We start from the raw sequence: 12234 nt of genomic DNA, 5'->3' as shown, positions 1-12234 counted from the left end.
TTAATATATAAAAACAGAAAAGAAATTTATTAATTCAAATAGCGCGCGTCTAGTGTCTGTTGGTAATACAGTTAGCTGTATAGATGGCGCGCACGTAGAAGAAACGAAACGATAGAACAAGACGTTGTCAGTGTCTAACTGGCAACGAGCTAGGTTAGATTATTTAATTATATACGTAATGAGTGTGTAAAGTTACGAACAAGCTACGTGAAAATCGGGATAAAGTGCGTGAAAAAGTACGGATGTTAAGATACAAGGAGAAGAGAGAAGCAAATATTACATAAAAACTAAATCAAACAAAGAAGAAGAAAAATAGTGATAAAGGAAAATAATGATGAGACCGTAGTTCTCTCTGGTTATGATATGCTACGATAAAAGTATGTCGATGCAATAAAACGGTATAATAGAAAAATGTCGTACCAATTTACCAAAATACAATTGGTTACGAAAAATCTTTTGACAAACAGGTGAAGATGGAAGATGAGGCTGACCTCAGGGAGCAACTCTTTCACAATACTGTGCGAGAAAATATCGTGAGTACAAATTAATCATTAATCGTAGTTAAACATACTTCATATATTCTATTGATTCTAAGGGCTACCCTTAAAAGTACCGCCAAACGCGAGGTTCGATGGGTGCATTTTAATGCACAAATTCGTACAACAAAAAACCATACAAATGTTTAAATGTCAAACATCATTATACTATTTGAATTTTATTTAGACAATTGTGTTCGCTATACGTGTCTATTTAATTATATCAATTTTTACTTTCTATTTATGTTATTCGTATCTTGTTTTCTTTCTCTTTCCATCGTTTGCTTTTTGTTATTTTTCTTTTAATACGAAAATAGTAAGCATTCCCGTCCCGAACGGGATGCGTGATTAAAGAAGAAGAGGGGAAGACTTTTTCTTTCTACTGCTTCTTTCAACGACTTTTCCTTTTGCCCCCTTTTCTTTCTTTCCTTATCTAAAGTATACCCTGAACTAACGATTTTCTTTCTTCGTTCAACGACGACGACAACGACGACGACGAATAAGCAAGATTAAATATAGTATATTATCTATAAGAAGTAAAATCACGGTAAACGGTAAGGGGGAGGGGGAAGGGAGAATAAGGAACTCGCCAAACTTCATTTATAATAATTTCGTTAGAGTCACAAAATCGGGTATTAATGATAAACATTAAAATTCCTTCAACGTAAAGCTTTCTACTTTCTTTAGAACGAATCTAAAAAAACGAATTATTAAGATTATTATTTAAACAAAATATTAAATAACGTAAGTTGTTTTAATTGTAAAGATAAACTTATCGTAAAAATAATTTTGCATCAATTACGAATTATTGTACGAACTGCGTTTACGATTATCCTTGTTAGATTGCATAAATTTTTCCTGTGTTCCTTGAATGTAGGTAGTTTCTATGTATGAATGATTGAGGATGTATTATATAGCGTTTGATAACGTTTCAACGTAAGATATTAAATTGCACGCAACAAAACGATTGCGAATTGTTAAGCATTGGAATTACACAAAATTGTTTCGTGTCGATTAATATTTTTGAACGTGTAAATAGATTTCGTCTTAATATCGGCGCGAATTTTTCCCGGCAAAACTTGCTCCCCCTCTTCCCCTTCCCTAAACCCAGTGGGATTTGGTACAATTAGATTTGTCCGAAAAATTTTTGTCGGGGTTAATATTTGTATTTTATAATAGATATATAAATTTACGAATTTTTCAGATAAAACGATTTAATTCGATTTTTATTTGGTAATTGTTGCACATATTTGTTTCTTTTTATTTGTAATTTTTTTTCTGCCTATTTCAATCGTTAGTGTATTACTTTTTTCTTTTTTTATTATATGTAAAAATAATAATTGGTTTTTTCCAACTGCTAATCATTCGATACAAAATTCCTATTGTAAGATAATCTAAATGATAACATAAAACACAGACATTTCTTTTTATCATTATCAATTTTTTTATTATTCATCGATTAACGAACAATCTGATTTAAAATAGCGTCTAATATTCGGAAAGATAGACAACGGGATTGATTAATCAAAATGAAATGACTAATTAGTGAATTTATTATCATTCATCAAATGTAATTTTTTGCTTTTGTCGTATCATGAATCAATAATTAGGTAAGGAAAAAAAAAATCTAGGCCTGAGTCCATTCTGTTAGTTCCAAAGTATAAAATTAACGGTACTTTTTTTTTACATACGAAATAAACGCCGTTACCGTTAAAATATAAAAGACCTCAGAGGGATATTAAAAAAAATTAATTTATTTTTTAAGTTTACACATATATCGATTATCTCCAAATTAACTTCGTGCACTAAAAGGTTTTGTTTTGTTTTGTTTTTGTTTACTCATGTCATTGGCCAATTTACACGGCATACTTTCCTGTAAAAATTTAATTTGCAATTTTTTTCTATTAACGAAAGAAATGATTGCGATTTACTTTTTAATTTATAATTATTATTCCTTGTAAATTTGTAATCCTCGAGTATGAGTTTGACGAATTAAAAATGGATCCGTTCCGAAGTCGTCCCCTAGCGGTAAAATTTTTAAAAATTTATTTTCGAGATTGATACTTTGATTTGTTAAAGAAAACAATAAAATTTTTTTTTATTCTCCTCTTACATTAGTAAACGAAAAATAAAACAAAATATATTATTAAATGGTCAAGATAAATTGAACGAAACTAATGAAATTATATTTTAAATAAATCTTTTAAACACCCCATTTCTTTTACGTCTCGTACTATATATAATATATATATATATATATATATATATAAAAAAACAAAATATTGTGATTTTCCCGTTAACGTTATGGTAGTGTTTTCTCGCGATAAGTTTCTCAAGAGACATACATAATATTGTTGACCAGTAGCCATTTCTTTCTTCGAACCTTCGACCGGTTTTTCTTTCCACATTCTTAACGCAGATTAACAGAACCCTAAGCCTATCGCCTTACTGCATTCAAGTTAGCGAATTACGGAAATGATAATAAAAAAAAAAGAAAGAAAGAAATCACGAAATGCAATTACATGAACGTCTAATCCCCCATTAAACACTTCAACTGTTGTGTGTTTAAATGTTTTGAACGAAAAGATAATCGATTATCGGTGTACACTAGTGTTTTCTCTTCTCTTAATAAATTCGCAGAAATATTAATCGAATGTAGAGGACTGACACAAAAATATCAAGAGTAAAGTCCCGTAAACGAGTAAAAGTAATCATCGGTTTTTCGTTTGATTATCCAAGCCAACAAGAAACGCCGTTATTCTCTTCTTTACTTACCTCTCCTCGTATTTCTTTTTGCCACGTGAAACGCGGAAATTTCTTACGTGCTCATTTTTGATAGATGTGCATGTGTGTGTGTCTGTATGTGTATACGAGGTGTAACTTTCTATAAAGTATATACATATTTTTCCATATTTAATTTTATATTTTTAATGTCGTATTTTCTTTTTTTTTATTTACTTCCTCCCAGGTGTACGTGTACGTCAGTCAACATAGTTTTAAACGCCACGTCAGGTATCGGTGGTTGATAATATACCTGTACGTTTATGTTACTACGTTGGTCATCGTCGATTCATGATATACGAACTGTTTAAATTACACACACACACACACATATTTTTATAGTTAAAATTTAATATTTAATATAATACAATTTTTTGTATTAAAAATAGATGGGAGATTATACATTCAATTTATTTATTAAATAAACGTGCAATCAAGTAACAAAAGTGTTATTACTTGTTTCTTATAAGATCAATAGTACAAGTTTAATTATATCTGTATGTGTTAACCTTTATATTAATTCTTAAGTTTTTGGTCAAGAATGGCTATTAACAAATAATAATAATAATAATAATAATAATGTATATGCATATTATAAATATTGTATTATTATATTAGTTTATTATTATTAATGAGATAGAGATATATTTGTAAATCTACAGTTTGTTGACTCAGTAAATAAATTTGGAGAGATTTACATAATAGTTTATTATTAATATTAATATATTAAGCATTTTTTTAATTGTAACATTTCTGTCCATGTTTCTTTTATTTATTATTTGTTTTTCTTCATTTCATTTAGTTATGCAACACGATTAAATTTAACACTGGACGTAATGGCGCTGGAACCAACGATACCTGAGCTCTCTTTCTCTCTCTCTCTCTCTTTCTGACTTTATAGGGATGCGGTTTAAAAAACAAGTTTCCGTGAGATTTAAAAAAAAAAAAAATAGCAATTTGTAATTATATATTATAACATTATGTTTATAGAAATCAAGATGTTTGTTGTCATCGATCCTTGTTACCAGAATAGATATTTTTAATATGATCTCTCTTTCTCTTTCTTTTTCTTTTTTTTTTCTTTTTTAAACATTCAAGTCTGTTGTTTGTGCCACGCTCATGGTCTTATACGCATTGGCAGCGAAACGAGAGGAGAAACAGCAGGAGGAGGAGAGGAAAAGGATGAAAAAGAAGAAGAGAATACTACCAGCAACAACATATTTTACATTTAACGTTTCACGTTTCTTTTCAGTTTTAACTACTTGTTTTATATTAATTCGATAAGATAATTTAATCAAAATCATTAATCAAGTATTTTCTATCAACGTTTCTCTTTAATTTACTTAGTATATCAAGGTTATAACACTTTTGTATATAATATTTCATGAGGTTATCTCGACGAGCAATGATATGGTTGTTTTTTTTTAACGATTACTTTATACGTCGAGTAATTTATATAGAAAATATTTTTTCTAAGTAATTATCCTTCAAAAGTATTATTTTTAGTGTAGTATAATATGTTTAAAATAATTATAATAATTATTATTTATTTCTGTTGATTATTTTTTGACTGTTTGTTAATATTGTCGCATTGATGGGTAATCGCATGACGATTGATATTTTATGTCAAGGTTTTTTTTTTTTTTTTTTTTAAGTATCGGTCGTAATCTCCATATATAGGATCGTCAGATTAGTATTAAAAGTTGCATAATTAAACGTGAGGGTCGCTTTAATTTGAAGTATAGTACGTGTAGCAAAGAGAATTATTTATCGAATAAATATTTTATTTTCAATTTATTATCAACGAACGCGTTTTTAATTTGTATCTCGTAGTCGCGAAAATATTTGCTCGGTGGAGGGTTGGTGGGGGTGGAGGTCGGGGATAAATGAGTCGGCTAGGTGGAAAAGTTTTAGGAAGCCCGTGTTCTACGCGAATGGAATATTACTATTTCGTTTAGAATTATTATTATTTATTATCTGTTAATATTCTCATTAATTAGGGGGGGGAGGCAGAAAATTGAATACGCGTGCAAATGAATTTTATTTACGTTACCAATGTTTTTTTTTTCCTTTTTTAAATATAATTCAATATTTGAAAGTGTTCAAAGTCAAAGGTAACGTTGCATTCGTCATTTAAATCGGCTATCAATGAAACTAATCGTGAAACAAGGTCGAGAAATAAAGAGAGAGAGAGAGAAAGAAATAGATGAAAATAATCGGGCTTCGTGTAAAGCGGCACGGATTCGCGTTTTTGTTCGAACACGCGATACGTCATTATTATTATCCTCTATGTTAATTTTAAATTATGTTATTACTATTACTGTTGTGCGAGACGAGACGAAACGAAACGAGATTCGTTTAGTTTCTTTATCGCGAGAGAAAGAACACATGCGCGAAATACTTTTCTCCGGATTTTAATTTGTGTTTGCATATGTAATAATACTGGATGTTTTTCATTTTGTGTATGTATGTGTACGTAATTTCTGTATATTTCGAACGCTGCACCTGTTCTATTTTTTAGCACATTTTTTTGTGAATAAAAATGTTTTTTCGGCGCGTTAGGATTAAATCTATTTTAATGTAAGATTAGAGAAAATGCGAGCTTAGAAAATAAAAATACGTCGCGTGTAATAATTGCGTATTCACTTATGTTGGATAAATAATATCAACTCTCGTGCATAAAAGTAGACTTTGGCACGACACGATGGAAAGATGGTTTGAATTTCGGCGTACATTTAATCGGGGCAACGTTCGCGATGAAAATAAGTATATTTATTTCAGCTGAGGTATCTAAATGTGGTTTACCATAAATTCTACGCGTTAGAGAAGATAATGGAATAAATAAATATATTATAATCAGGTAATTATCTATTATCTCTTGTTATAGTTAAGTTGTTTTTATTTATTTATTTATTTCATCTTTATGTAAAGCTGAACTTTTTTAGCATTTACAATAAACCGTTTAAATCTTTCAGAGGTGTTTATTCGTTTCAAATTAAGAAATCAAATGGTTATTACAAAATTTTTAATTCATTCTAGATAACGGATAATATTGATAGGAAAATATTTCTGTCTATATCAAAAGTACGATTAATTTTTTTTTTTTTTTATTTTCTCGATGACCCTGCTTGAACGATCCATTTTTATTTCACGCATTCCAATTTAGTTTGTGTCGGAATAATCCCTATTAGAATTTAATTATTATATTGTCACGCGCGTACTTGACCTACATATTTGCTGGTTACAAACTGTTTAATATTTTATAGACTATATCAGATGAGTCACGCGAACTTTTATTATTTTATGATCGCTACTAGGAACTAGAAGAAAAGTTCTGAAGAATATAACATTTAGGAATTTCCTTTTTTCTTTTTTTTTTGTTAACTTTGTATCTGTTATCGATAGCTTTGATCTAGATCGTACAGCTCAACAATTGTTTTGTAGATTTTACTTTGTTTTTTGTGTTGCAATTATATACTTTTGACATAAATTAAAAAAAAGAAAAAAGATTGATAACTTGAGTCAATTTTGCAAAAAGAAAAAAGAAAGTGCACTTGTATTCTCGTGATTTCATTTCACTCATTGTGTCAGTCTGAACGGATTCTTATCTTATCGTTGAAGCTTTATCGAAAATCCTCGCGTAATATTGCTTAATTTTTAATAAAAATTTGATCGATAATAATTAACGATCGTTGTAAATAAAAAAAATCATCAAAGTTTTTATGCTCTAAATCCTAAATCTATCTGTATATATAAAACTGTATTTTTATTATTATTAAGTAATTATCATAATTAGTACGTAAAAACAACAATCATTCCAAAGAGTTCGATTAACTTCGTTTGCGTAATCATCTAATTATTATTTACGTCATAACTAACCGGTTAATCCTCTACTTATGTAGATATGCGTATATGTGTAAGCGCATCATTGTGACAAGTATTATATTAGATATAAGCAGTTTTTACAATGGCATTTCGATAAAGATAACAAAAATAAGTTTGAAAAATTTCACGTTTACGTTGTGTATTGACTTTTTATTTTTATTTAAGTACAAATATATCTTATACGATATAAATTTGTATGACTGATAACGATTAGTCATTTTATTGGCATTTTTATTGTTTTAAAATAACTAGATAATATATGAATTTATATGAGGATGAGAGTAGTTAAAAAGTATGAAATTAAAATTTACATATATTATATAGAAAGTTACCTTTTTTTTACACACATATAGAAGATAAAACATATGAAAGAATTCTCCCCACTTGACGCAAATATTAAACACTCTCGTGTTTATAAATATTTCATTAATTGCTAATTTTTTACATATTATTCATGAATATAAACAAGCCAAATCAAATGAATCAATCGATTATAAGGTAATGATATGCAATTAAGCGCAATTTCATAATGCAAGAGCAGCGAAATAAAAAAAAAAACAATGCAACGTGTGTAGTAAATAAGATCACGATGCACAAAATGATATAAATAGAATATCATGTGTATGTGTGTATGCAATATATATATATATATGGATTATAACTATTACACAATACGTTTGATGATTTACATTGTTAAGCAACATTTTTTTTCTCTCGATTCTTTTTATAATACTTTTTCTTATTGTTTTTTCTTCTTTCCCCTTTTCTTTTTGCAGATATTCCTCCTTTTGTTCCTTCTACTCTGCATTTCAAGTTACGCGCTTATCGCAAGATTTCGTCGAAGGGATAGAGAAGATTATTTCTCAGTTGACGAAGATGAAGCCACCGTTTATAGGATCAGCCTTTTGTTGTGTACAGTCGCCTTGGCAGTTTCTATCGGAGCGACTTTGTTATTACCTGTGTCCATCGCAAGCAATGAGGTTCTCATATTGTATCCCAATAGCTACTATGTTAAGTGGCTCAACAGTTCTCTCATACAAGGTACAATTATGTTTGATATAAATATTTTGTCTTATATATAATTGATTAATATATATATATATATATAAAAGTACATATTGAAATATTATCATTCTATTTTTTTTAGGACTTTGGAATCATGTTTTCTTATTTTCCAATCTATCTCTCTTCGTGTTTCTACCATTCGCATATTTATTCACGGAATCGGAAGGGTTCGTCTGTTATAAAAAGGTAAAGCTAGATTTAAGGAAAATATATAACATTTATTTGGTATATATAGTTTTGTTGTTGTTTTAATTAATGAAATTTTGCATTGCAGGGTGTCATGGCTAGAGTATATGAAACCGTAACAGTTTTGTGTTTATTGGGAACACTTGTACTTGGTATGGCATATGTTTTGTCTGCTCTTATTGATTATCAAAAATCTAGTCTCCATACATTGTTAAGTAAGTTCGTTTAAAAATGTCGAACAATTAAAAATAATATAATGATGATTAATTTTATTTAAATGCATATAATTACAATTTCAGATATATGGAGTTATTATTTACCCTTCCTCTATTCTTGCGTCTCTTTCGTCGGTGTAATGTTATTGTTAAGTAAGTATTATTAAATAAGTAAAATTACAATTTTATGAAAAAGAAAATAAAATATAAATAAAATAATATCATTTATTCCCCATCCTCTCCCTCCCCAGTATGTACCCCGGTTGGATTTGTGCGACTGTTCGGCGTTGTCGGCTCGTTTCTAGTAAAACCTCAGTTCCTAAAAAATCTAGACGAAGAGTTCTTTGCATATAGTTTAGAGGAGGATTGCATTAAAAGAAGGTTAATAAGAATTATGTATTTACTTTTCTTTTTTTTTCCCTTATTCTCTTTATGTATCTTATCTTTAATGTTGTTTTTTTTTCTCGATGTAGACTCCAACATGCAAAAGCAACGGGAAAATCGTATGTTTCCCCAGTACCAATGTCTCTACCAAGTTGTAGTACAACGGTCGAAGACGACGAACTTCTTAATTTGAGTCCTGGTTTAATGTGCCTGAGAAATGGCGCTCTTCAACGTGGACTGACACAGAGATTAGAAGATGTTCAAAGAAAAAGAAAAATCTTAGACGAACAGAGACGAACTTGGTGGGTACGAAGAACACTACTTTATCCTTTGGCAATGCTAGCTCTACTTATTTTATCCACTGCCACGGCTTTATTAGCGGTTCAAAATACCTTGGAACTTCTTATTGGTATTAAAGCTCTACCATTGAGTACAAGGGTTTGTATCGAGATTTTCTTTTATATTTTTTACATGAAAATTATTTAAAACGTTATAACTAATGATAATTGTAAATTGTATAGCAATTCACGTTGGGTATTAGTTCATTGTCAAAACTCGGACCCATCGGAGCTATTGTTGAAGTCTCGGTGATACTTTATTTAGCTGCGACAAGTGCGATTGGACTTTATTCGCTTCCAGGAGTTAGACGGGTACAACCACGGCTTTGTTCCACTCCGCTCACTCATCTCATCGCGAATTGCGTTCTATTACTTGTACTCAGTTCAGCGTTACCATTGCTCTCCCGAATATTAGGTAAACGATTAATATATGAAGTATAACATAGTCTACGTCACTAAATCAAATATCTTATTATTTTAGGAATGACGAACTTTGATCTGCTGGGAGACTTTGGTCGTATAGAATGGCTTGGCAACTTTAAACTCGTATTATTGTACAATTTAATTTTTGCTACAGCGGCTATCACTTGTTTAGTTACAAAATTTACAGCAACTGTGAGAAAAGAAATTTATGTAAGATTGAGGAGTAGTTTCGTAAGCATATTTAAAGGAGAAGGGAAGAAGAACTCGTCGGCGATGTTTTCTACTAAGGAAGAATAGACTGATATATATATATATACATATTATATATATATCGTAAGGAATTAATAACAGAAATGTATATTTCTTATTTATTGCTTACCGAGAAGAAAAAAAAAAGCAATGAAATATGCCCCCTTATGATATAACGATAAAGGAAAATGTTCTCTTGATTTGTTTAAGAATTGCATAAAAAGATCATGCAACTTTAAGAATTTTTAAAAATATTTGCACTCGATCGCAATCAAAATGTTAAACTTTTAACGGCGTGTGTATCACCTAGCACTGTTTATTTATTATTTCGAAATTTCTATATTAGACCAAAAAAGGCAAAAAAGTGAGAGGTTTATTATAATAATAAATAAAATAATTTTGATGTTGTCGGAGTGTATAGTGCTAGCGATTTAATTATCATATAATTACTATCAAATTTGTTATTTATCTCGAAGTATAATACTACGTCTATCTTACGAGTGTTTTAATGAATACAAAAAAATAAATATATCGAAGATAGTCACGATGACGACGAGCTAATAGTATTGCGTTAAATATAAAATTTGGAAGTATCGAATTAATGTTTAAATTTTCGTAGATTGTATACGTTACATAATAACGCGTATTAGATTTTTTTAGAAGAATTAAAATTTTGTTCTTTTATTAATTAGGTCGTTGATGATAGAAATTTTTCCTTTCGTTAGTAGTACGAGAAATTTTTTTAAAAATTATTTTTTAATTTATATCTTTTCTCGCGTAATACAAAATTTTTTGGAAATTTTGTTCGTTTAAAGTTTATTAATACGCGTATAAATCATGCGTATCAATTGATTTTGTATAAATATTTATTTCTTGTTATGCATTTCATAAAAAAAAAAAGAAAAGAAACAAGTCATTTTGATAACTTTTGTTTATTGTGAAATTGCCTTGTTGCGAATCAAATAAATATGCAATGGAAATGAGTAAACTAATGATAAGACAACAAATTAGAAGGAGGAAGAACGGGAGGAGGAGAAGGAAGAGAAGGAGAACATTGTAAAAGTAAATAATATGTTTCGAACGATTAATTTCATTGTCCTTCGAATGAAATAATAATAATTATATAATAATAATAATAATAATAAATGAATACAATGCATTTTTATATGCATGTATAGACAGACTGCAACGCAATGCTTTAGAGTCAATGGACAGGAGGTAAATAAATATTATTTATCCTGTTTGTAATAAGCGAATAATATATATATATATATATATTCAAATAGAATCAACTAATATTTAAGAGAAAGGAAAATCTTTAAGTAAATACGTATTTTTACACATGAAAAAGCTTTAGAGATCTTCTGTATCCATGACTGTAGCATCTGTATTAGCGCTAGGTAAGTTTCTTAGATTTTTTGCAGCAATATTATGTGATAATACATCTCGTCAAGAAGACAATACAATATTAAGACGTGCACTGGCACTAATATACTCATATTTTTTATATATTACGTATATAAGGTATAGTTTCTCAGGATATATAAAAAGTGTACTGATTTTTACACTTTAGTTATTATACATTCTTCTAATGTGATGTCATAATATTCTTGCTTTTTTCTTTTCCCCCCCTTTCTTTTCTTACAACAAAAAATTACTTCGCCTGAATTGAAGCAGCGTTTTATTGGTATTATTGACACGAAAATATTTTATTATATTTTTCTTGAAAATTATGTCGTTCGTGTGCATGAACGGTATATATTATAAATTATATACACATACATATATAAAGAAAGTTTACGCTGATAAAAAAAAGAAAAAAGCTGTAACATATTTGTATCTAGTAAATTTGTAGGAGCCACGTCTCTATCGTATAATAAGTAATGTAACATTTTTTTATAATGTGGGGTACGAAAATTTTTATAAATGTCATCGTAAAATATTATCCTCCGATTTTATGTGTATCATAGTAGTTAAAAAGAAAAGTATGTAAATAATGTTATTTATTATTGTGTACGTATAATTGCACATATAATTTTATGAAAACAGACGAAACGCGGTCACAATTTTTCCAAAATTCCTTCAAATTTATAGACAACGTGTTACATGTGAAAACTCGTATGACTCTTATTTGTTAAATAAATTGAAAGATTAAATTTAAACAATATTAAA

General features: G+C 29.0%; 1 protein-coding gene across 2 annotated transcripts; it reads left to right on the top strand.

Moving 5' to 3' along the window:
• Positions 1 to 118: 118 nt before the first annotated feature.
• Positions 119 to 12221, top strand: LOC106785381 (protein LMBR1L). 2 transcript variants are annotated; one of them, XM_014745800.1, is made up of 10 exons: positions 119 to 377; positions 468 to 533; positions 7979 to 8243; positions 8350 to 8453; positions 8542 to 8668; positions 8753 to 8821; positions 8920 to 9049; positions 9142 to 9490; positions 9574 to 9805; positions 9872 to 12221. In XM_014745800.1, the coding sequence occupies exons 2-10, from the start codon at positions 474 to 476 to the stop codon at positions 10108 to 10110; spliced, it is 1575 nt and encodes a 524-aa protein (XP_014601286.1). In that variant the 5' UTR covers positions 119 to 377; positions 468 to 473; the 3' UTR covers positions 10111 to 12221. The 2 variants fall into 2 exon arrangements, with proteins under 2 accessions (XP_014601286.1, XP_014601277.1); XM_014745791.1 differs by having other exon boundaries at positions 119 to 533.
• The last annotated feature ends 13 nt before the right edge of the window (positions 12222 to 12234 follow it).

This window comes from Polistes canadensis, unplaced genomic scaffold (genome assembly GCF_001313835.1).
Source record: "Polistes canadensis isolate GaletaPanama2010 unplaced genomic scaffold, ASM131383v1 scaffold_2, whole genome shotgun sequence".
NCBI classification, from domain to species: Eukaryota; Metazoa; Arthropoda; class Insecta; order Hymenoptera; family Vespidae; genus Polistes; species Polistes canadensis.
Note: the sequence above shows the minus strand (reverse complement) of the source record. Positions and strands in the feature narration are given on the sequence as shown.

Coding starts and splice junctions, on each gene's coding strand:
- LOC106785381 (XM_014745800.1), top strand. CDS start 474: ATGGAAGATGAGGCTGACCTCAGGGAGCAACTCTTTCACAATACTGTG. Junction 9,491..9,573: donor CTCTACCATTGAGTACAAGG/GTTTGTATCGAG, acceptor TAAATTGTATAG/CAATTCACGTTGGGTATTAG. Junction 9,806..9,871: donor ATTGCTCTCCCGAATATTAG/GTAAACGATTAA, acceptor TTATTATTTTAG/GAATGACGAACTTTGATCTG.